At 44.7% G+C, this 23,862-nt stretch overlaps 2 protein-coding genes across 8 annotated transcripts in view; one reads left to right on the plus strand and one right to left on the minus strand.

The window, feature by feature from the left end:
• LOC129203736 (protein phosphatase 1 regulatory subunit 17-like) overlaps positions 1–12,849 on the plus strand; it is a 90,789-nt gene extending 77,940 nt beyond the window's left edge. For both annotated transcript variants that reach the window (XM_054818607.1, XM_054818606.1), the window contains exons 4-5: positions 460–621; positions 7,519–12,849. In XM_054818607.1, coding sequence (XP_054674582.1) covers positions 460–621; positions 7,519–7,598 — 242 coding nt within the window. In that variant the 3' untranslated portion in view covers positions 7,599–12,849. The remainder of the gene's footprint in view (positions 1–459; positions 622–7,518) is intronic.
• A 1,857-nt stretch (positions 12,850–14,706) lies between these two features.
• The window catches only part of PDE1C (phosphodiesterase 1C), a 392,346-nt gene continuing 383,190 nt past the window's right edge, over positions 14,707–23,862 (minus strand). For 5 of the 6 annotated variants that reach the window (XM_054818608.1, XM_054818613.1, XM_054818611.1 and 2 more), the window contains one exon: positions 15,186–15,355. In XM_054818608.1, the coding sequence (XP_054674583.1) occupies positions 15,186–15,355 (170 nt within the window). Of the gene's footprint in view, positions 15,356–23,862 lie in introns of all 6 variants that reach the window. The other variant, XM_054818612.1, reaches the window with a different exon arrangement.

Below are 23,862 nucleotides of genomic sequence, written 5' to 3' on the forward strand. Positions count from 1 at the left end.
TATCTTAGGGGAGAGTGGCTCAAAGGCTGAAGAAGTGCATTTTGTGACCACAGTAACCATATCATAAAGAAAACAGAGCTTTACTAGTTAAAATAGGCCATTTCTGTGTGGTCACATTGCCCCAAGCAGAGGCTTGAACATCTGTATGACTGATCTACTTTTAAGATGTCTAAGCTTCTGGAATAGAAGATTGCACTCATCTTTACCATGATTTCTGATGGACTGCAGTTTAGTCCATTAAGTACAACCAGAAACCAGGTAGCCTGATAACATCACTGTCTCTAGCCTATGGGATATAATTGACTTGGAGGAAATGCATACCATTGCAAAACCTGACGAGTGGGTACACCATGCAGAACAGATCATCCACTCGTGCAGCCTTACTTCAGAGTAGTGTTTGGGAAAGTTACACAGGTGCAAATTTCTTGTTGAAGTGGCTTTTTTTTTTCTTGACTGCAGGCATACTTTCAGACTTTTCTGATAATCTGCTGAAAAGATATGGTATCACAGAGAAGCCACAGAGAGAGAGAGTGAGTCCAGGTTCTCAGATCACCGAACTGGAGCAGAAAAAGCCCAGGAGAAAAGATACGCCTGCAATACACATCCCACCCTTGATAATAGGTAAGATACTTAGGTAAAGGTGCTCCAAAGAGGAAGCAAAATGTGGCTACCATCAAAGGTATGTTTGGGAGAAGGCTGGAAGGAGGTTGTTCTGCCCTGTGTACTTAGCAGTGCCTGCCAAACTGGACCTATTCGGTCAAAGTACATAAAAACAGTGGTGGCTCATGGAAATTCTTTTCTGTATTCCCTACCCATGTTTTTGGGATAGAAGGGGAGTAAGAGAAGACATTAGGTCACTTGATTCTCTCTTGCAAACATGATCTTACTTTTGTGAAAGGCCAACTACTGCCCTGCTTTTCAAATTGAACACATGCAAGTTTTTAGGTCACCAGCACTAACATAGTTTACACTGCCTCAAACAACCTGGAACAAAGCTGTCCTGATTAACCTCCTCTTAACTCCGCAGTCCCTAACATGCACTGAGGAAACCAAGCTGTGATGAATTTCTTCTTAACAGCACCTTAAAGACAGTTCTGTGCTTCTGGCATGATACACTATGCAGTAGCTAATTCGCTTGGTGACCATATAAGTCAGCCAGCCACGTTTTGGTCCTAAGACCCTTTCTTTGTTGAGTTTCCCACACTCCTCTATCACAGAAGAGCCTCAATTCATCAATATTTCTGAAGGTCTTTCAAGATGTAAAGCACAGTGCAAGCGTTAATTACTAGTGTTAGCCAGGAATGCAGGAAATAGTGCAAGTTTGTATGCTATGCACCAGCCCTTTCCAGATCACAGGATGAAGCAAACAAATGAATGAATGAAAACCAACCAACCAAACAAACCCCAGATCCAAAACTAGTGCCAAAACTGGAAAACACTGTTCCCTTAGGAACCTCTTGTATGAACCGGTTCTGCAGTTGGCTGGCACTACTGAGCAGTGAGACACACTAAATGAAAAGGTCCTGAGACAGATACTTTAGCCCTGAGTGACTAGGCAACAGCTCAGTACATCTAGCACCTGAGTTTCAGGTACACTTTCAGTGGAATTTCCTGTACACCTAATAATTATATGGTGTGCAAATGACTTCATCAATCCAAATAGGCACCTGTATTTGTAGACATCTTTCTTTGTGAGCCTGAACCTTCATAACCGACATCAACATGTGTAAGAATTTTTTTCATTTAATCGGTATGGGGCTCCCAAAAGCAGAGAGGAGTGTGACTAAGTTTGCAGGATCACAGCAGCAAGCATGGTGAATACTAGTGCTTTGCATATTGATCTGCCTAAGGAAAACACATTTTTTATTTGCTCACTGAACTCAAGCATCCCAATGGCTTGCAGCATCAGAGCTGCTGTGAGTCACTTGAAACCTGGTCCAATCACTTGCTGGGGGAAATGAAATCTATCATACAACTGCCGAGCCCAACTGCAAATGCTCCACTTTTTGAGATATTTACTATAGAGCACTGATAATGACCTGCTTGTATAATTGCTGGAGGAAATTACTCAGCAAATTACCTGGAATTCCACATGACAAATAAATTAGGTGGGAAAAAAAAAATCATAGTCTTTTAGGGATTGACTCAGAAACAGAGGCAAAATTTATCAAACCATTTGTAATAAATATTAGTCCTGTATATTATACTTGAAGCCTACCCTTCCCATGAACCTTGGAGGAGAGGTGAGACGTTTTGGTCAGTTCAAAAACACTCCCAAGAAAAGTTGCCTTTGGCCACTTGTAGCACCTTTGAAGATGCTGTATGTCCTTTGCACTTCAGGGTATATGTGGAGAAGGAGAATCTGAAAGCAAAACTCGTTTGACAGAAATCAAAGATGAAATATGTGACAGTGAAGCTGAGAGGCTTGACTCTTGTTTAGTTTAAACGTAACTGCTAACTAAGAGGATGCAGCAAAGGTGAATTATTTCCTTGACCTTTCTCAACAACACTCTGGTTGGATTAGCATCTAGTCACTTATTCATGTTTCAACCCTAGCTTTAACTAGCTCAAGTAGGTACTTAAGAGAGAAATAAGAATCATGGTAAGGGTCTTCACCTCCTGCATCCCATGAAGACTTTCTCTTCAACTTTTAATAATATTCAAAACAAAAAGAAGCTAATACAAGTTATATGGTAACAGAAACATGTTATAATCCCCAAATGATTTGGTAATCAAAAAACTCAAAAGGGAAAAGCACAAAAAAGAAAAGTGTAGTGACCTTCAAATGTGTGACAAAATTCAAACTGTGTGCATTTGCTGTTGGGGAATGATAGAAACTAATGCATTTTTCAGCTGTTTGCAATTATACCTCCAATGTCTCTTTCTTGCCTACTGGTGAAGCCACCTTCCAACACTCAGCATGGATTCCGAGCAGCCTGCTAGATGCTGCCTCTCCCTGCGGACAGCTTTTCCAGATCCTGTATTCTGGGTCCATGTTCCAGCGACTGACCGCTTGTGGCAGACTTGTGCCTGTATCAGGGGCAAAGCAGCCTGTTTGTTTGAATGCCTGAATTTCATTCCCTCCCTACCCTAAGGACGCATATTTTCTTTTCAAGATACATACCAACATACAGCATTCTGCTGGTTGAAATTTGCCAGTGGTGGATCCATGATTTGCTATGAAAAAGTGACTCATTGTGGCTTAGGTCTGGTCCAATATTTACTACTTGTTTACTTTCAGGGTTATGCCATCAGGTAGCAGACAGAGCACAAACAAACAGAGCTCTTGCGGAACTGCTGTGCAAAATAGAACCTGAATTATAGACTCGGAGACCTGAGAAGCCCTGGCAGGGCTATGTGCGCTAAATAGACAGGCCTTTCTATCCCTGTCTCCCTGTTACTGGCCCTGCCGCAGTAAGCAGCACACTCGGTGCCGCGTGTATCCCTTGTGACATGCTAATGAGGATTGTCCCGGTTTCTAACATTTCCCCTTCAGATCCCTCCCAAACACCACTTCCAGATGCCAATTTGAAAAACTCCGCTTAATTGTTTGTAGTAACAGAGCTTAATTACTAGATTATCTTTTTAAGCAGCTGCCCACACAAATAGCTGTGGTGTAAATGTAGATAAAAATGGCAGCTGTGTTTTCTCTCTCCATTTTGACCAGCTGGTTATGAGCACTCTAGGATGGTCCTTTTCCTTCTTGGAAGGCCACCGAGACTCTATCACAAATAACAGCAAGTCACACAGCCCATACAAAGTGATAAAAATCATATATCTACTGGACAGCATGGGATCCAAGTGAGAAGTAGAATCAGTTTTACACCTTGCAAATGCCCAAGAGGGCTGCTCAATAAGCAGCTTAACATTTTTGCCTGGAGGAACCTGTGGCTACCTGTTGCCTACCGACAGAGGCTAAGGAAATCAGTCCTTACACAGCTTAAACATCTACACCTGGGCATCACAAACCCCTTCCCTACAAGGGTCAGACTTCTAAATGTATTCAGGCTTCAAACTCCACTGAAGTGGTGCAAATAACGTTGTGCCGTGTGCATACAAATGAGCCATGAGCAGAGGTCTCCTTGAGTGGCCAGCTCCCCTACAGTCAGCCAACACCTTGGCTTTCTGAAGGGATTAGACCAGAAGACAAAATATAATCACAATTCTAATGTTGGTTTTTTTCTTCTCATATGAGAGTAAACTATTTGAATCTGATCCAAAGCCTTTACTCGGCTCTGGAACACTATATTGCCATCCCCACTTAGCAATATATTCAATTAACTGAAGTATTTCTGAGAGCTCTTCATGCCTGTGGGTTTGAGTAAGAATGTAAATACATGTGTAAATATGGGAACGTGGTTCCTGAAATGTGGCTGTTTAGAGTTTCTTAATCAGATCAGAGATAACTAGTCAAACCACAATTTCAAACCCTCATTCTCCCTTATGCCCTAGAAAACTAGTTAAGGTAGCTCCTTTAGGATAACATCAAACCCCCAGTGAAAAATTTCTGAGTGACACGGAAGTACAGCACTTTAATGTCTCCTCTTGTCCTTTTCCAGTGCAAGGGATGTGACTGGAGCACTCCGATACTCTTCCAACCTGGCTGCAGGAGTTGTCTGTAGGCAGTCACTTGGAACTGGTGCCACCTTGGTTGGTTTTCTGATTTACAAACCAGTAGGAGTGGTGTAGATCTAGGTGGCACCTGGCAAATGGTTGATGTAAGCCAACTTCTGCCTATATTTGAGCTTCCTAACAGAAGCTCTCATGTCTCTGTGAGCCTTTGAGGTCCTAGTGTCTAGCTAAAAATTGCAAGTAGTTGCAAGTTCTGTTGGGAAAATATGATTGCATTGTATTTCTACTCTGTTTTCTTTAGTCAGATCCCTTGGCAGATATTAACAGAACCTACCAATCCTTAAAACAGATTTGCGGGCTGAGCTGCATTTCATAATACACACAGCTGGGAAAACAGAGGCAGGGAGGCTAAGTGATTTACTTAAACAGCAAACAGAGAAAGACTGACTTACAAATGTTCCCCAGTTCCAACATCCTGCTCGCTCCTTTAAACCCAGAGTTTCCAAACCACATTCAGTAAAGCACACTTTCTCCACAAGTGATCAGCGGCATCGTATCAAAGACAAAAATCCTTTCCTTGTGTTACAGAAATAATTCCAGCTAAGACAACCCATTTGTATACTCTTTCCACTGCATTAAAAGGCTGATTGTAAAGGCGTGTTGTTAGTCCTGGAAGTTGCTGGTGGACCATGGTCTGAAAAGTTAATAACCTGCATCTCTAGGCTATGTCCTCCTCTGAGCTTTGAATCCTGAACTCTACCAGAAACTTTTGGAGTTCATCAGTCACCATTTGTTGCTAATGATGCATGATCTTGCTATTGATTGCGGTAAGCGTCTGGTACGCTACTGATGTGGGTGCAGCTGAGAGCTGAGAGCTGAGAGTCTGCTTGGCTGCTACTCTCCAGCTGTCTCTAGCATCTGCTCTAAAAAGGCTAGTTTATGTGCTATACCCAGACCATCAGAATTACATAAACATACTTTTCCTTCATCACTTCGTAATTCAAATAAGAGAGTGGACATGATCATAAAGCACAGTGCAGCTTTATTTAGCTTGCATTCCTGAACTCTTATTCCTGAGTTTACCTAAAAAATAGGTTAGCTGTCATCAAGTGATCCATTGTAGCTTCACATTTTAAGAGTATTTTAGTTATGTTCTCCTCATTCCTCAAATGCTCCATGAAGAAAAACAACAACAAAACCCCACCCTCCCCTAAAAAAAAACCCCCACAACCCAAACCCCAAAGACAACAGAAAAATAAAAATTGCCTGTATTTGTCTAAGTGGTCTATATGAATAGAAGTCTGGGTGGGGAACATTTACATCTATGTCCATAAAATGGCATAAGTCTTTGCAGTTAATGGTGGTTACTCCACTGCTGCTTGAACAAATGAAGTCCTTTGTGCTTTGAAATAATATTCATTCTTGCCTTTCAGTTTATCTCACGGTCCCGCTGAAACCAGCTAGTTCACAAGAACTGCATATAAATGAAGCAGGAGTTAACTTAAATGAAGGGCAGTATAGGTTAATATTTTCATTAATTCATCACCTCTTGAAAAGACTCCAAATTTGAAGAAAATCTTCCTGTGTGGTATTGCTCTATTTTCAGAGCTCATCAAGAGTGAAAGCCTTCTCTGTCAGAGGGCTTTCGATGCAGAACGAAGCAAAACAGGTTGGTTTGACAGAACAACTCAGCTGGTTAGCACAGACTGAGAGCAAACAGCAGGGGACCAAATTAGGGAGAGATTTCGCGGGTCTTGACACAATGGTAACCCTCATCCTGTTTTTAGACTATGTTAACCTCCACATCAAGGAACGTGGGCATAAAATATGTCTTGCAGGTCACTTGCTTTTTATTGGGAACAGGCAAAACGAACACAATATGTTAAAATAGGGATCAAGAACATTTTCTATCTAATGCATTGTCCTCTTTTCACTCAATTTAATTTCTAATAAAGAGAGCAGTTACAGTAATTGTGATATCTTGGCATCACATAGAAGCCTCAAGAATGGTAAGGGGTGGACGTAGTATATTTTAAGTATGAGAGAAAGAGAAAGAGACAGAGAGTAGGAGGGAGAGGCAGATATTTGTGGAAGGTATGATCCACAAGCTATCTAGGTAACAGAGAAGGACTTTGGAAGAAGGCAACACTTACACATGGAAAGGTACTTCACATAGCATACCTACAGCTGATGAAAAGGTTTCTGGAATCCCCATGGTGTGCTCGAACTGTGAAATCAAATTCCTTTCAATATCATCTCATATTGTTCTTTGGTGCTTTCATGATAGGGATGAAGCTTTAAGTTTCTTCTAGGATGGCTGGGCTTCAAGGCTTGTTAAGATCCCAAACCTCAGTAACTCTAATACTGGCTCAAATTCTTCAATAATATACCTAAGTGTTTTAACATTGATCTTAATCCGGTTGCTTTTGGAATTTATTGATACTATATAACTTCAGTGGGGATGGCACTTGGCATGTGGGTATTGTAACATTCGTCTCTTTTGGCATCTGCATTTGCAAAATCTAAGTAATATCGCTGTATACATATAGAAAACAAACATGCATACACGTCACAAAAATTAATCACAGTATTTATTTCATTATGCAAGCTCTTTCCCTTTTTTAGCTTCCCAAACACTTTTAGAAACAGGTTCCCAGATGAAACGTTGGTGTGTCTTTTCACAGGTAGCAGAAATACGCTGGATTTAAGTGCCTGATAAATTCAGCTAAAAATGCAGCAATCCAATTCTAGTTCGCTAAATATCAGGAGACTGATATGCCAAAAATAAATGAGGAGTAACTCCCATGATGTTGGAAAACTACATTAGGATCAAGAAATTAGAGAGTACTGAAAGATTCTTCTTATCCTGATATTTTCTAAAGCAATATTTTAAATCAACTCCTTTTCTCTCTCTTTTTTTTTTTTTTATGTCCTTCTGTTTTTAAGGCACTAAGCTGCTTACAGAAGAAAAGCAAACAGTGATTATGGAAGATGAAGAAAAGGATGGAGACACAATCCACAGTTAGGATTACAGTGATATTTCCAATAATGCAGTGTAAATAATTCTGGGTCATTCAAAGTGGCAGCACATAGAAAAACCAGTCCTTTCATTTTTATAAATAATAGTTTTCTCAAGCATACACTTGAATTTAAATTCTCTTCAAGTGCTTATCTGCATCTCATGAAATCCCAGCAAGCATCATAGGAAATGATGACAGAAATTTCACTTACACATGGGATTGGAAGAATTCTCTTGGTTTACTAAAAGCAGCTTCCCAGGATGCCACCAATCCACTGTACCTGGCACCAGATACCGGAGAGGTTGGTAGCACAGGGCAGTAAAACATCAACTAATGATTCAAACTGCATTTTTCTCCTGAGCTTTTCTCAGCTGGAATAACATTGGCCGCAGTGCAAATTCCCACATGCAGAGCTTATGGAATAGACAGAGGAAACAACTCTAGAGTCCCTGAAATGCAAAGCGGACGCTTCCTCTGCCTGTATCTGCTCATGACTTGTATTTGTGAGGAGAAAAATAGAGATTTACGGTAGTACAAAACTTACAGCTAAGGACCGTCAACACTGGCACATCAAATAGGATGAAGGGCAGAGCTCTCAGAAGAGAAACACAGAAAGTGCAGCGCCAGCCTGTTACACTGGGGTAGAATATGGATTTTTTTTTTTTTCCTTCAAAGGTTTTATTCCTGGGTTGGTGAAAGATAAACTAGTTGGATAGTTGATCCTTTTACTCCATATTTTTTCTTTTGTCATCTGCTTTTTAAACTGAGTCCGAGGCTGTCAGTTAGGAGGGGCTGTAAAGATTAAAAATCACAGTGGTAGAGAAAAAATGGAGTAAAAGGAATAGTGTTACTCAATGACATATGCATACTGCGAGGTGGGACAGCATCACGCCTTTTTTTTAATAGTTTACCTCATTGATTCAATCAAGAATTGTTTTCACAGCCAGCTACAGCCTTCAGCATTTACACAGTGACGGGTACTTGTAGAATATTATACAAAATAGGTAGAACTGGGTAGTTTTGTGCTTACGTTAATAGCTCTGTGCGCTAGATGCACCAGCACTGCTGGCTCGACCCATAGGGACCTCAGTAGAGAGGTTAAAGATTATCTAGCCTGGCAGACTGGATTTAGTTATCTTTTTAACACCCTTAGGCAGCCAGCTAAGGAGCATGCTAGTTTGGACTTCATTTGCCACAGTGACTGACCCAGCACCTTTCATGAGAACACAGTCCATTCGTAGATAGTCAGCTTCAAGATGTAATCAACAAGCTTATAATAAATAATGGTGTATTAAAGTGTACAAGAGGCCAGTTATATTATTAATGGGATGCCTGATACCTAGGAGGTGTACTTTTCTTTATCTGGTTACATCGGTGAGACAAGATAATATTTAAAATATAATCAATCAGTAATTCATATAACAACATTTGTGTAAGGTATACAGTAAAGTATTTCACAGCAAATACGTGACAAGAAATACATGCAATTTGAGTCTAGCTTTACCAGTGAAGTTGGTGAATATTTTCAGTGCACAATACAGCAAGACTGAGAGTGTGGAGTCCTGAAAAGATTCAAATGAACATCAGCAATGGGTTAGCTGTGAAAGTGTACATGTTTAGACATGAAGGCCCTTTTAACAACACAAGGCAGGAGCACAAATAGGATGTGACTGACTTCACTTCTCTGAAGAGGATTTGTTTCCAAACCTGGGGAATGCTGACACAGCTTAATATGAAAAAAAAGAAGGAAAAAGAAAAAGAAAAGCACCCTTTAAGCCTAACACTGCATGTTCTTCGCCAAAGAGGAGTTATGGTTCCAGTGACATCTCTGACGGCACAGCAGACTAATTTACCATCCCTGTATAGAACAACTTGAAGCCCAGCCATAAAAATGCCGTAACATACATCATTTGCTGCAGTTCATTTAAAATTGCATATTCATAGCTTGGTAATTCAGCATTTATTGTTTTTCCACCCAGGAGCAACATGAGCAACTAAATTTTTTTCATTTGATCAATTAAGTAAATAAGAGTTTTTGCAATGTTCCTGGGAAGCAGTGCAATGAATCATTTCTCAAAGCTTACACCTGCCTTGCTGCAACCCGTGCAAGTGTTTAATGTTACTTTATTTGGGCATAAGATATGATTTTTTTTTTCAAATCAGATAAACACTGCCCATCCCCCAAAACAAAGCCTTTAGGTGTTGCAGAATTGTGTGTGGACTGTCCAATGGCATGGATGTGGTTTATTTGGTTTATTTATTGCTGTTCAGGCTCTGAATTCTCCCTTTAAGACCAGATAGTGCTAAAACTGCACAAACTGGTCTCCTGGGCAAATGGCTGGAGTTGGTGTGTTCTGGGGCAGAAACGCTTTTGTACCCCATGTCCCCGAAGGTGCCCCATGGCCATTACAGCAAAAACTAAAGGAAATGGAAAGCATGGAATCAGGCTAAGCTTTTCCGTAGCACCGTTAGGACTGAGATGCTCCAGACTGAAGTCCGCGCACAGGCATTGCCTGCTTTAGGGCCTTAGCAGCTGGCTTGTGTTCAGATATTTAGCTGGAACTGCATCTCACCCCAGAACTCTGCACTGGGCAGGACAACCGGTCCGAGGCCTCAGGGGAAATGAAGTGCTTTGGTCAGTGAATAAAAAACTGACTGCAGTCGGGAGGTTGTTAATGGCTAATAATTTTGGAGTGAATTCTCAATTAACCTCTATCTAGAAACTACACATGACCTTGCAGTGTTCTTGTATTTCTCTGAATTCCTCTGTATTCCTCTGCCCAGCAATTGCATCTACAAGTGAAAATTGAAAATGCACGTCTCTGAAGCACATCAGAAATTTTGGCTTCTCACTTATATTTAGATAAGTTCATAAACGCATATTATTCTGTTCCTTACATCCCCAAAAAAGCCATGGGCCTCTCAGAGTGAGGTGGTGCAAACAGAAATACCAGTATTCTGGAAGTGTAGTTCTACAAATAGAAAGAGCGAACATTAAAAGCCAGTTTCTACTCTGTAATACCAGCTCCTGGTCCTGTGGAAGGAACCCATGTCAGTCTGTCAGACCCAGGAGCTCTGAAGGGAAGTTTAATCCATCCTTATACCCAACATCCTGAAGAATCCTGAAAAGACATGGACTGGACAGATGGACAAGCAGCAGCAAAATTAGAAAGCACATGCCAGAAATAAAAGAACTGCTTTTGATGAACCATTTGTGCTTATTCTCACAGGTGTGATGAGCCTATAAAATGCAAGCTGTGTATTTATAACCATGAGACACTTTGCCATAAGCTTTAGATTTTTCCAAGCTGTCAAGTCTTTTCCAACTTTCAAAGTAGGTTTTAGGCCCCAGGTGGTCTTAGGGTCTGAGACAAAGTTATATCTATCCCAGGTTTGTTTTTCTGTATTCTGTTTAGCCTGGAGAAGAGAGGGCTTAAAGGGATCTTATAAATGTATATAAATGTCTGACAGGAGGGAGTAAAGAAGAGGGAGCCAAGCTCTTCCCAGTGGTACCCACTGACAGGACAAGAGGCAGTGGGCACAAAGTGAAATACATGAAAAGCCACTTACAAGTAAGAAAACCTGTTTTTACTACTGAGCACTGGCACAGATAGCCCAGAGAGGTTGTGGAGTCTCCATCCTTGGAGATTTTCAAAACCAAACGGCACAGCCCTGAGTAACCTGCTCCAGTGGACCCTATTTGGACTGGCCGGCTTCAGAGGTGCCATCCAGCCTCAGTGATTCTGTGACTATAGCCCAGGATCCATACCAAGGGAGCTGCTCGGTGACGCTTAGTAGGTCTGTGAGAGATCAGGAGAAAAGTTTGGGGTAAAGGGAGGATTACCTGCAAAAGGATAGTGAGAAATCGACCAGAAGGACTCATGCCGGCCAGATACCTGAGCAACAGAAGTGAACAATAGGTCTCAACAAGGAGAAAGGAGGTGGGGACATGGCCAGTCCAGAACAAAATTTGCTTTATGAACCCAACTGTCTACCTCATGACCTAAAGAATTGAAAAGGCCCATTTAAGCTGCTGAGCCACAACTACTCCTCCCTCCTCCATCTCTGCTCTGGCTGCTGCAATTGCCCTTGAGGACGTTGGAGCCAATCTTCCTTTCCAATTCCTGTTTATGTAGACATAGAAATACATAGAAATACAAAAAATATATAAATATATATTAATACTCAAGAGTCTCTCTATGCCTCACTCACTGTGAATTTTAACATTCAGATTTCTAATTCAGTCTTTAATCCTTTTCTAAAGAAATAAACAAACAACTCCCTCTGAAAAAACAGAGCACCAAACTTCCTTGCCATAGCAAAGTGATCCAGTGATTAGAGCAAAGACTTAGTTCACAAATGGACTGAACAAAACAAAGGCTAAATTTGCAAGTGTTGATAGTTGCAAGGAGTAATTTATAACAATTCTAAATGGCATCATAAGTCTGAGATCATAAGACTTTCCAAGAGGGACAGATTACTGAGCCTTATTTCTATGCTGGCAGCAAGTGGTTAGTTATCTCAGAAATCAACAATGCAGAAAAATGTTGAGTGCATTGCAAAGCCAGACCTCCCCCAAATAACACAGATTTCATTTTTGAACTTCACACTTGGAAAATTTCCCTTTGGTGTACGCTAGATGTCAGGGTTGGACTGAGAGGATGAGCCCATCCACTCCATCACACAGCTCTGTGCATGAGGCTGGATGCCATCAGCACAACTAGTGTTGATTAGGAATTATTTTAGTGATGCACCTGATATTTACAAGGAGTAGTCTGCACAAACATCCTCTCTCCCCAGTTTTGCAGTATTTCATTTAGGCCAAAAGCCCTAGGCTTTGGAAGACGGAAAAGACATCCTCAGAAATCTTTCCAATACCAATGAGTATCTGCCGACATTCTTCACCTTCCCCAGCTCCAGGAAAAATAAAAAAAATCAAAGCCCTCTAAACCACTTGGGTGAACAGACACTCTCAAGAGGGGCCTCTAACAGACAGCAACTTGGCACAGCATGGACTTAACTTGAGAAAAGTGCGAGCAAAGAGGAACCTGATCAGAACTACGTTAAATTTGTAGGAGCCATGTACACTCCCCATGACACCTCAGGTAGGTCATTTCATTTCCCTGTGCCTTGACTACACAGCAGTAAATTCAAGATGACATCTTATCTCTGCTTCATGGCAAAGGAGAGAGTGTGGACCAGGAGAGCAAAGACAAAAAATCACTCTGTGAGATATTAGTAACACAAAAACCATAACCCCAGTAAACTGTTGGTAATAATGAAAGGCAAAAAAAGAGGTTCCCCTTTTAACTTCTGTAAGTGATCCAGTGCTGTCCACTTGTCCAGAGAACAATCAGGTAGGACTCTGCTAGGTAAAGTGTTACCAAAAGTGTGCTAAAGGGAAGGAAATGATACAGACAGAAAGTGTGTTTGGAAGGATAGTATAATTTTGCATTTCTATATAGCCTATTTGTGTAAACAATTTCACAGTATTCTACAAGGAAAATACAGTTTTCAGGGAATTCCTAGAGATAAATCACTTTTCATAAGCAAGAGGCTTTACAGTGTGTTCCTTTTTGCATTTCATTTAGGCAGTGATCCATCCTGGCTGCTGGCATCACAAGTTATGATGGTGGTTAAGGTCAACACCACAAACAGAAGCACAGGGTACAGACGACAATAACTGAAACAAGGTGACATCAGAGCACTCAGGCAGTGGAGATGTCTAGCAAAACACTGTGAAAAGATGTCAGACCACAGGGCGAATGTGCCCAGAATTGTAGTGATCTTCTCAAAGGGAGCAAGGGGCATCCGTAACACTGGAAAAACACCCCGTCTCTTTTCATGCAACAACTAGCCGTGATTTTAATGTGACTGTCACATAGCAGTGCTACACACACCAGCTGGTGCAGTTTTGATGTTGGACATGGACATAGTTACAAACCTCTAGTGTGTAACAGAATGTGAATTCACAGTGAGTGAACTTTTAAAAGATATAAATAACAGAATTGGTAGGTAGCAGGGACACTTATAACAGAGAGGTCAGCCTAGTTTTATAGAAGAAATTTTGTCTCACAAATCTTTGAGACTTACTTGGAGGAGCCAATAATGGTTTGCATTTCTCCATTTTGATAAGGTCCTGCTCCAAAATGCTATGAAAACTACTGAGCTGTCATGGACTGAATGAAGATTGTAATATATGATCTTAAGATGGGTAAATAACTGGCTAACAATGGGGGGAAGAAAAAAAAAAGTGCAATGACATGAAGAAGAAAAAAAGAAGAAGAAGAAGAAGAAGAAGAAGAAGAAGAAGAAGAAGAAGAAAGGAAGAAACAGGAAAAAAGAAGAAAAGAAGAAAAAGAAGGAGAAGAAGCAGCAGCAGCAGCAGCTTACTTCAGTGTAATTGGCAAAACCACCAATTCACAGTCAGTAAGTGCAGAACAATGCACATAGGGAGAGGCAACCACAACTCCCCAGCCCCATATGTGCATTTGGGCTATAAATTAATTAGGATATATTATAGATAATTCTACAGAAGCTACTACTCAGTGCTCAAGGAGGTTCAAAAAGTAACGTACAACTTTAAAAACTATTCAGAAAGGCATGGAAGATGAAACAGAAAGTGTCATTACGTTACTTTACAAATTTCTGCTATACCTGCATCTTGAGTACTTTGTGTAGTACTCTCTTTCAAAAAGAGATTAAAAAAAAAAAAAGAGAGATAGAGAGAAGAGCAGCAAGGAAGATAAAAAGTAGAGTATGTTTGCTTGTGAGAAGAGTACAAACAGGACAGAGTTCAATGGCCTGGATAGGAAGAGCTGAGGTGGTACGTAAATCACCAGGGTCCTGGAGAAAGAGGGCAGGGAGTGATTTGGCACTGTTCCTCATGGTGTAAAATCTGGGAGCAAAAGGAACTTTTTCAGAGGGGGCATGTTCAGCTGTGAAACTGGGGCCCATGGGAGACTCTGTGCACAAAAAGAGCACATGGGATCAAACTCAATTAAAATAATGCCATAGAAAACAATCAACCTTATTTAACATTCATCAGAGTTCATGCAAAGAACAATCTTAACGTTGTGCTATGTCTTCTTTTTCTGACGAGTGAAGCGACAGAACTCTTTGTACTCCAGCCTCCTACCTTCATCCTCCTGAATACCTATCCCACTACAACAGGAGGACATTTATTCTCAGTACAGCTAGGCAAGAAAAAACTTTCTCATGCTGTCTGAAATAGGAGTTGTTGTCTTACCTGTGGTAGGTGGAAGGTCACATTGAGAACACCATAAGGAGCCCAACAATCTAGGAAAGCATTGGCTTCCTTAATTTGACAGGAGATAGGGGCATACAATTACTTCTTTTAAGGTAACAGCCCAATATTTCAGTACTAAGTGTGTGTATGCTGCAATAATAAGGTGGCTATTGAGAACATTTCTAACAAAATGTCCATTATATTGTTTAGCTAAATCATACACTTGCTTTTATCTAGAATTGCAGCTGCTGTACAACGCAGTATGGCCTGTGCAATGGTTACACAATATCCTCTGTCCACCTGCAAGGAGTGTCATTCAAGATGATGCCTCTTTATCTCTTCTGCTATTTCCTATTCCAGCTCTGGGAAATATGTTGGATCTTCTTCATCCTTCCCCTCTGGTCAAGCAGCTTACATCTCACCAAATGTTCCTCTGATTTCTTGTGGAAGACTGGGAAATAGTCTCCTGAGCTGTGAGTAGGCCTCCTGAGTTGATGCAGCTGAGGTTTGATGGCTGGCGGTGACAAAAGAAGAAGAACGATGGTTACCATACCTAGCATTCGCTCACTGGTGGACAAGAAATGAGTTCCTCAGAAGCTGCGTCCATCCCACTTGGCACAGCCTGCCTATGCAAAGGAGGGTTTCTCAGCCTGAGAGCCAGGACTCTTTTGTGTTAATGGGTAGTTACATAGGGTTAGGAAAAAGTTTAGGGAAAAAAAACGATGTGAAAATATAAATCATAAATATAGATATAAAACTCTAGAATGAAACATAGACATCTCCAAAATTGAAATTTGGGCAATTAAGCACTTGAAATCATGCCCTTATTTGGACATCCCAGAAGACTACACCAACACAGATGAATCCCAGGGAACGTTCTCAAGGTTAGAAAACAAGTTTAGACAGAAGATGAAAGTGCCAAAAGTCTAAATGAAGAAGCAACTTTATACTTACCTATCTACATGTAGACAGCTAAACACCTCACTGTTTTCCAAATGTCATTGAACAAGGTCATTTTAAGGCAATAAGTCCCGACTGAGATCATATTTCCCAGAATTCAGAAATAGGTGGATCTGAGGCATTTCATATGATTTTCCAGTAAACTACAGGTCACTGTGAAAGTCACAGGTGGGCTACATATGAATCTGACTATTCACAACTTCTTGACTCTGTTTATTTGAATCTATGTATTGCTTTCTTCCATCTTTACATAGGTAGAATAAAAAATTAAACATGGCTATGACCAAAATGTATTAGTCTTATGCTTAGTTATTATTTGCAAAATAACCAAGTAATAAGTTAATAATTAGCATGATAAGCACTTTAAAAGAAAAGTCATTGCTCTCAGCATGAATCTTAAGAAGCAAAAGTGTGAGCTAGCTAACATCAAATGCTAGAACAGTCATGCTCTCATCTTGTTAAACTCCTTGAGTGATTAATCGTACTTTAAAATGTCTTTAGAAACAAAAAAAGCTATGGATTTAATAAACTTTAAAAATACACATCCAGATTTCGGCATAGTCATAATCTTTCCAGTTCTCAACTAGACTAGACTGACTTTCATTAAAGGCTTGAAAAACATCCACGTGAGCTACTTTTCTTTAAGGTACATTCACTTTTCAGATTAATTCCATTTTCTGTATTCAGCATGGATTCAGCCAAACTATTATTGGCTTTTCCATTGCTCAGCATGGGGGAATGTTTATTGTTAACTGGAATTTTACTGGAGTTGTTGCCAGCAGAGATGACTTGGCTAATAGGTTTGAGGGGGTTTATCCAGGACACTGACAGTGCTGTTTATCATCCTCATACAGGAGATGATAAAGTGGATCCATGACATTTAATTTCTTCAGGCTTTAATGACTCAAAGTGATAGGGAGAAGACGATCTCTCAGGACTCTAGAGTTCTCTAGAGTTCTTGTGTGACCTGGACTGTAACATTTACCCCAGTTTTTCCACATGTAAAATGGGAATACAAATGATAATACTTGCCTCACAGTGGTTTTGTGGCCTTCAATAAATTATGTCTCTCAGGAGCTTCATGCATGGAGTGATGTAAGTATTACAAACTTTTAATGCTGATGACGCTAAGGCATGAATTTACTTTTTTTTTCATTTTCCTTTAGGGAAAATAAATAATTATTTGTTAAGACCATGGCTATCATGAAGGAAATAAAAGCAGAGAACAGGCATTTGGATAGTGCCAGTGCAGAATACAATAGTTACACAAGTAGTATCATGCAGAGAGACTATCTGTGTATCATTCACACACTGATTTAGCAAGGAGGCTAAGAGTGCGTTACCCTATCTGTCTGCTATGCCCAGAGGGACATGCAACCCAGCAGCTTAGAAAACAGCATCTGTGCAAACATCACATTGGGCAAGGATGGCATTCACTAAGTATTTCCTCTTGTACTTTCTTTGATAGAAAACTCTCTTGATTTTAGAGAGAGTGCAGGACTCTCTGTAACTGCTTCATACAAACACCTGCCATATATGAACATTATGTCTTAATGTGATTAAGATATAATGCTCATCACAGATGAAGGAATGCATGCCAGAGCTACAACTTAGTAAAAAACTGCAAATGAAAAAGGAGTGTAGACTAGGGCCAGCACCCAAAAAGGCTGGCCTGCCTTCCTTCCGTCCTTCCGTCATTCCGTCCTTCCGTCCTTCCGTCTGAAGGATACTGGGCGGATTCTCAGGAGAAGAGAAGAGAAGAGAAGGGAAGGGAAGGGAAGGGAAGGGAAGGGAAGGGAAGGGAAGGGAAGGGAAGGGAAGGGAAGGGAAGGGAAGGGAAGGGAAGGGAAGGGAAGGGAAGGGAAGGGAAGGGAAGGGAAGGGAAGAGAGAAGAGGTGATGCTATGTTGTGCCTGAAAAGCTGTGACCTGGGTGTGAGGGCTCCATCCAGGAGAGGGGCTCTCTGCAGTGCAGGTGCCAGGCCCATCCAGGAGATGGGGTCAGAGATGAGCACACCTCACATGCTCTCCTGTAGACATGGATGGTTGGCCACGCTGGAGACAGAGTCTTGGGCCAGATGCACCTTCTCTCCGATGGAGTACGGTCGTTGCCAGGCTCTTGTGTTTCAGCAGGTTGGCTTTTTTAGCTTTCTCCACTCATTGCCCCAGTTTTGCAAACTAATGACCATGTGTCTGCTAGAAGATTGTTTTTCATCATTTCTTTCATTTATTAAAGAAAAAAAAAACAAGTTCCTTTCTACCTGAATGGCGTCATCGGTAATGTTATCACACCGACATTCTCAGGTGGAGTCAGGTGGGCATCTAAAAAGCAAAGGCTTCAGTCCTCCTGCGCAGCTATCGTACGGGCGCTTAGGGCCTCGTAAAGAGAGGCTGTTGCCTTTTAGTGTCGCATGGCCACCTGGCCAGCCACCTCCTCACCCATATCAGCGTTCCCAGCAACAACCTTCCCCTTCACTAAATGCCTGCACAGGTCAGTTCAAAAATCGTCAGCAACCGTTAGTCACGCTCCTGGGGACTAGAGCAGATCCCCGCAGACAGCAGTGCCACCAACTGCGTCGCACTGACCCGCCAGGGTCGCCTCTCCTATGGCTTTTGCAGCGCCTGGGCTGCTTTGGCACTTTCGCCAAGGAAACCTCCACAACGGAAGCTGGCTTTGTGCCGGCTGGGGCTATTTGCTTCCCCAGGAGGCAGACAGGCACTTGGGAAGTGACGGGACTGACAGCACCAGCTTCATGTTCGGAGCCCACCCAGACAGCCCGCCTGGTGCTCTGCGGGCCAGTGCGGGGCTGGATCTGCTGGCCGTGACTGCCTGGAGCTGGACTCCAGCAGGCTACCGCTGGGCTAACACATCTCTCAGGCGCCGCCCTTTATGCTTGGCTCTCATCAGCTGTAGGAAAGAGGGGAGGTTCGTGGTCAGGTCTTTTGAATTTGGATTGCAGAAAAGCATCGCCCAAGAAAGGTAGGTTTCCTTGTCCACATCATATTCTGGATTCCATGGCATCCCCGAGGCAGAAAAGGCTCTGTCTCATGGTATGCTTCTATGGCCCCCACCCTCCCGACCAGCTGAAGCTCTGACAGAAGACATCTCCCCGACACCAGTAAACCCTGCTTGAAGAACTGCAGGGTAGAAAGAGCTAACACGACATCAGGGGGAGCGCCATGAGTTTCTGCTCCCCTTTGGAAACCTTGGAGTAGGCCAATGTTCCTGGAGGCATGAGTAGGTCACAGGGGCACTAGGAGCCACCACCAGTGTGATCCAGGCAAATGCATTCTGGTGTGTCAGGCAAGAAAGGCAAGCAGCGTGCAAAGCCCTGCTGAGCACTCCTGTACCCCTACCACTACGGCCGTTTTGCGTTCCTCGGGTTCGAGAAAGACAAATTCCCCAGTTCTGGGACAAAGGCAGACAAAGACTAAGCAGTTGATGAGCGGCATGGCAGGCCTCCAGGAGAAGATGACGACTGGAAGGAGCAAGACAAAGGCTGAGAGGGCTTTCAAGAAAGGTATCAAGGATGAAGGCCAAAGGAGGAGAAGAGCTATTGAAGCGCGAGGGAAAATATGGTCAAGAAGACAAAACAATTCAGGCCTTCTTTCCCAGAAGAAGACCTCACCGTAAAGAGTGTAGTAGCAAAGGTCCCTTGGTGCATTGGGAAGGAATGCTGAGGAAATCATGCACGCCCTCTGTGTCTCTGCAGAGTTCATGCAGAGGGAACCAAAGCCCTTTCTCTAAGCTCTAGCATCACCACGACCAAGCAAATGCCTGCGGTACAAAGGCCCTTCTTTATTGACATAGCCTGCGGGCACAGATGAATTGCCAGGAGTGCCCAGCAGCTGTGCCCAGGGCAAGGCCACCAAGGCCAGGGACAGCCCCCTGGGCCTCCTGGGCATGGGGACCGCCTCGGGGCCAGCACCCCAAAGGCCGGCCTGCCTGCCTGCCTTCCTTTGTCCAAAGGATGCTGGGCGGAGGGGCGGAGGGCAGGGCTGCAGTGGGCGGGGCTGTGCATGGGGGGCCTCATCACCCCCATGTCACAATGCCACCGCCCGGCAACGCAGCAGTCACAATGCCCCGGGGCAGGATAAAAGGGGCATCCTCCCGTGTGCCGCTGCCAGAGCTGGCCCACGGGCAGCTCAAAGGCATGCGAGAGAAAGTTCTTGAGGAGCCGGTGGAATTCCTCGGCAGAGGCTGAGGGAGGACGAACGGAAGCTAGACGAGCCTGCTGGATGGAGATTCTCCGCTGCAAGGCCAGCTCCTGGTGGGGCCACCTTCAAAGCCCATCTGATGGATGGATGGAGGGACGGATGGATGGAGGGAGGGAGGGATGGAAATCCTGTTTCAGCCTTAGGGGAACAGACGCAAGCCCCTCAGGAGACGAGAACCACCAGCAACCCCTGGAGGTGCCCAAGGCTATCAGGCCTTTTCCGCTGGATAGCCATGGCCAGAGCAAGGGAACGTCTTCTTGAGAAGCACTGCAGAGCTCGCCGTCCTCATCCCCCGTGGAGCCAGGGGCAGCAGCCGTAAGAAAGGGAGGATGCAGAGAGGTTGCAAGGGGTCCCGGTGCTTTGGAGCACCCGCTGGTGTCCCACTGGACACCTTGCCCCCAAGGTCGATCAGGCCAGGGGCTCTTGGCCACTCTGGGAAGCCCCTGAGATGGCTCCAGGCTGAAGGAGACCAGGGCTTGGGCATCTCTCTCCTGGGAGGCGTGACCAGCCTGCCTGTGGGAGGAGGAGGAGGCCGGTCTTGCTCACATGCTCAGGGAATAGCCGATCGCCAGCGCCGCTGGGGTCAGGAAGGAATTTTCCCCCGGGGCAGATTGGCACTGGTCCCCGGGGGTTTTTTGCCTTCCTCTGCAGCACTGAGCACGACCACTTGTTGTCAGGGCTCCTCCGCTCCATTTTGGCTCGGTCACTGCCTGCTGCTCATGCACCACGAAGATGGCCTCTCGTGCCCTGCAGCTGGGGGGAGGAAGGCTTTTTTTTTCCCCCGGTGGGCTAGCAAGTGTCCCCGGGGGTTTTTTGCCTTCCTCTGCAGCTTTGAGCACCGGCCCCTTGCCAGGCCTGCTTTGGGCCATTTTGGCCAGGTGCCTGCTGCTCATGCTCCACGAAGGTGGCCCTCGTGCCCCGCATCCGGGGGGAGGAAGCTTTCTAGACCCCCAGGGCGGGCCCCAAGGGAGGCCCCCGGGGATTGCTTCTTGTCCTCTGTAGCATTGAGCACAGCCCCTTCGCGGGGCTCCTCTGGCCCCTTTTGGCTAGGGTCTTGCCCGCTGCTCTTGCACCTCCAAGGTGCCGCTCTCTCGGGCCCTGGCTCTCTGGGGCTCTCTTGCCCCGTGCAGCTTCACAGCGGGAGCGAGCTCTGCTCTTTCCTTGGCTCCCTTTCCCCAGGGGTTCTTGCTTCTGCAAGGCAGCCGGTGTTTTTGGAAGGCCTCCAGCCTTGCTGCACCACCAGCAGCAGCTGCCACTTTGCAGCTCTCCCTGCAGGCAATCCAAGCGCAGGGCAGGCGCAAGAGCGCTTTGCACGCGTCGCTGGACGAGAAGCACAGCGCAGCAAGCTTTGGAAAGCCAAAAGTATGCTTTTGTCATCGCTAGGCGCCAATCTGCACAAAATAGCCCACGGTACCACACACCTCCTCTCTGCTTCTGCTTCAGCTACTTCTTCTTCTTTTGTGTGTGGTCGGTCCAGACGCTCATTCTTCATGCGCTCTCTCTTCAGGAAACAGGGACTGCTTGGCCTGTATTGTTGCTGCTGCTTTCTGCAGCTCTGTGCCTTGCCTTTGCCAGACTGCAAGGGATGTTTTTTCTAAACGGAAGAATGCGTCAGCCTGCTCCAGGCTACACATGCGCATTGTCTTCATGCTCATGAGCAGTGGCTCTGAAAAGATTCAGGAAAATAAAATAAAATCCCGTTTCCACTTGCGACCTTTGCGTGATGTGTCCTTGAAAGCGTATTTAGAGCTGAAAAGCCCCTGCCGTTTCAGGCAAATAACAGTCTCATCGCTACGCGACTCATGGGGAGCACGGTGAATAAACAAGGGAAGGGAAGGGAAGGGAAGGGAAGGGAAGGGAAGGGAAGGGAAGGGAAGGGAAGGGAAGGGAAGGGAAGGGAAGGGAGGCGAGGCAAAGAGAGAAGAGAAGAGAAGAGAAGAGAAGAGAAGAGAAGAGAAGAGAAGAGAGAGAAGAGAAGAGAAGAGAAGAGAAGAGAAGAGAAGAGAAGAGAAGAGAAGAGAAGAGGAGAGGAGAGGAGAGGAGAGGAGAGGAGAGGAGAGGAGAGGAGGGAGAGGAGAGGAGAGGAGAGAAGAGAAGAGAAGAGAAGAGAAGAGAAGAGAAGAGAAGAGAAGAAAGAGAAGAGAAGAGAAGAGAAGAGAAGAGAAGAGAAGAGAAGAGAAGAGAAGAGAAGAGAAGAGAAGAGAAGAGAAGAGAAGAGAAGAGAAGAGAGAAGAGGTGATGCTATGTTGTGCCTGAAAAGCTGTGACCTGGGTGTGAGGGCTCCATCCAGGAGAGGGGCTCTCTGCAGTGCAGGTGCCAGGCCCATCCAGGAGATGGGGTCAGAGATGAGCACACCTCACATGCTCTCCTGTAGACATGGATGGTTGGCCACGCTGGAGACAGAGTCTTGGGCCAGATGCACCTTCTCTCCGATGGAGTACGGTCGTTGCCAGGCTCTTGTGTTTCAGCAGGTTGGCTTTTTTAGCTTTCTCCACTCATTGCCCCAGTTTTGCAAACTAATGACCATGTGTCTGCTAGAAGATTGTTTTTCATCATTTCTTTCATTTATTAAAGAAAAAAAAAACAAGTTCCTTTCTACCTGAATGGCGTCATCGGTAATGTTATCACACCGACATTCTCAGGTGGAGTCAGGTGGGCATCTAAAAAGCAAAGGCTTCAGTCCTCCTGCGCAGCTATCGTACGGGCGCTTAGGGCCTCGTAAAGAGAGGCTGTTGCCTTTTAGTGTCGCATGGCCACCTGGCCAGCCACCTCCTCACCCATATCAGCATTCCCAGCAACAACCTTCCCCTTCACTAAATGCCTGCACAGGTCAGTTCAAAAATCGTCAGCAACCGTTAGTCACGCTCCTGGGGACTAGAGCAGATCCCCGCAGACAGCAGTGCCACCAACTGCGTCGCACTGACCCGCCAGGGTCGCCTCTCCTATGGCTTTTGCAGCGCCTGGGCTGCTTTGGCACTTTCGCCAAGGAAACCTCCACAACGGAAGCTGGCTTTGTGCCGGCTGGGGCTATTTGCTTCCCCAGGAGGCAGACAGGCACTTGGGAAGTGACGGGACTGACAGCACCAGCTTCATGTTCGGAGCCCGCCCAGACAGCCCGCCTGGTGCTCTGCGGGCCAGTGCGGGGCTGGATCTGCTGGCCGTGACTGCCTGGAGCTGGACTCCAGCAGGCTACCGCTGGGCTAACACATCTCTCAGGCGCCGCCCTTTATGCTTGGCTCTCATCAGCTGTAGGAAAGAGGGGAGGTTCGTGGTCAGGTCTTTTGAATTTGGATTGCAGAAAAGCATCGCCCAAGAAAGGTAGGTTTCCTTGTCCACATCATATTCTGGATTCCATGGCATCCCCGAGGCAGAAAAGGCTCTGTCTCATGGTATGCTTCTATGGCCCCCACCCTCCCGACCAGCTGAAGCTCTGACAGAAGACATCTCCCCGACACCAGTAAACCCTGCTTGAAGAACTGCAGGGTAGAAAGAGCTAACACGACATCAGGGGGAGCGCCATGAGTTTCTGCTCCCCTTTGGAAACCTTGGAGTAGGCCAATGTTCCTGGAGGCATGAGTAGGTCACAGGGGCACTAGGAGCCACCACCAGTGTGATCCAGGCAAATGCATTCTGGTGTGTCAGGCAAGAAAGGCAAGCAGCGTGCAAAGCCCTGCTGAGCACTCCTGTACCCCTACCACTACGGCCGTTTTGCGTTCCTCGGGTTCGAGAAAGACAAATTCCCCAGTTCTGGGACAAAGGCAGACAAAGACTAAGCAGTTGATGAGCGGCATGGCAGGCCTCCAGGAGAAGATGACGACTGGAAGGAGCAAGACAAAGGCTGAGAG

The sequence above is a fragment of the Grus americana genome, chromosome 2 (genome assembly GCF_028858705.1).
Source record: "Grus americana isolate bGruAme1 chromosome 2, bGruAme1.mat, whole genome shotgun sequence".
Lineage (NCBI taxonomy): Eukaryota > Metazoa > Chordata > Aves > Gruiformes > Gruidae > Grus > Grus americana.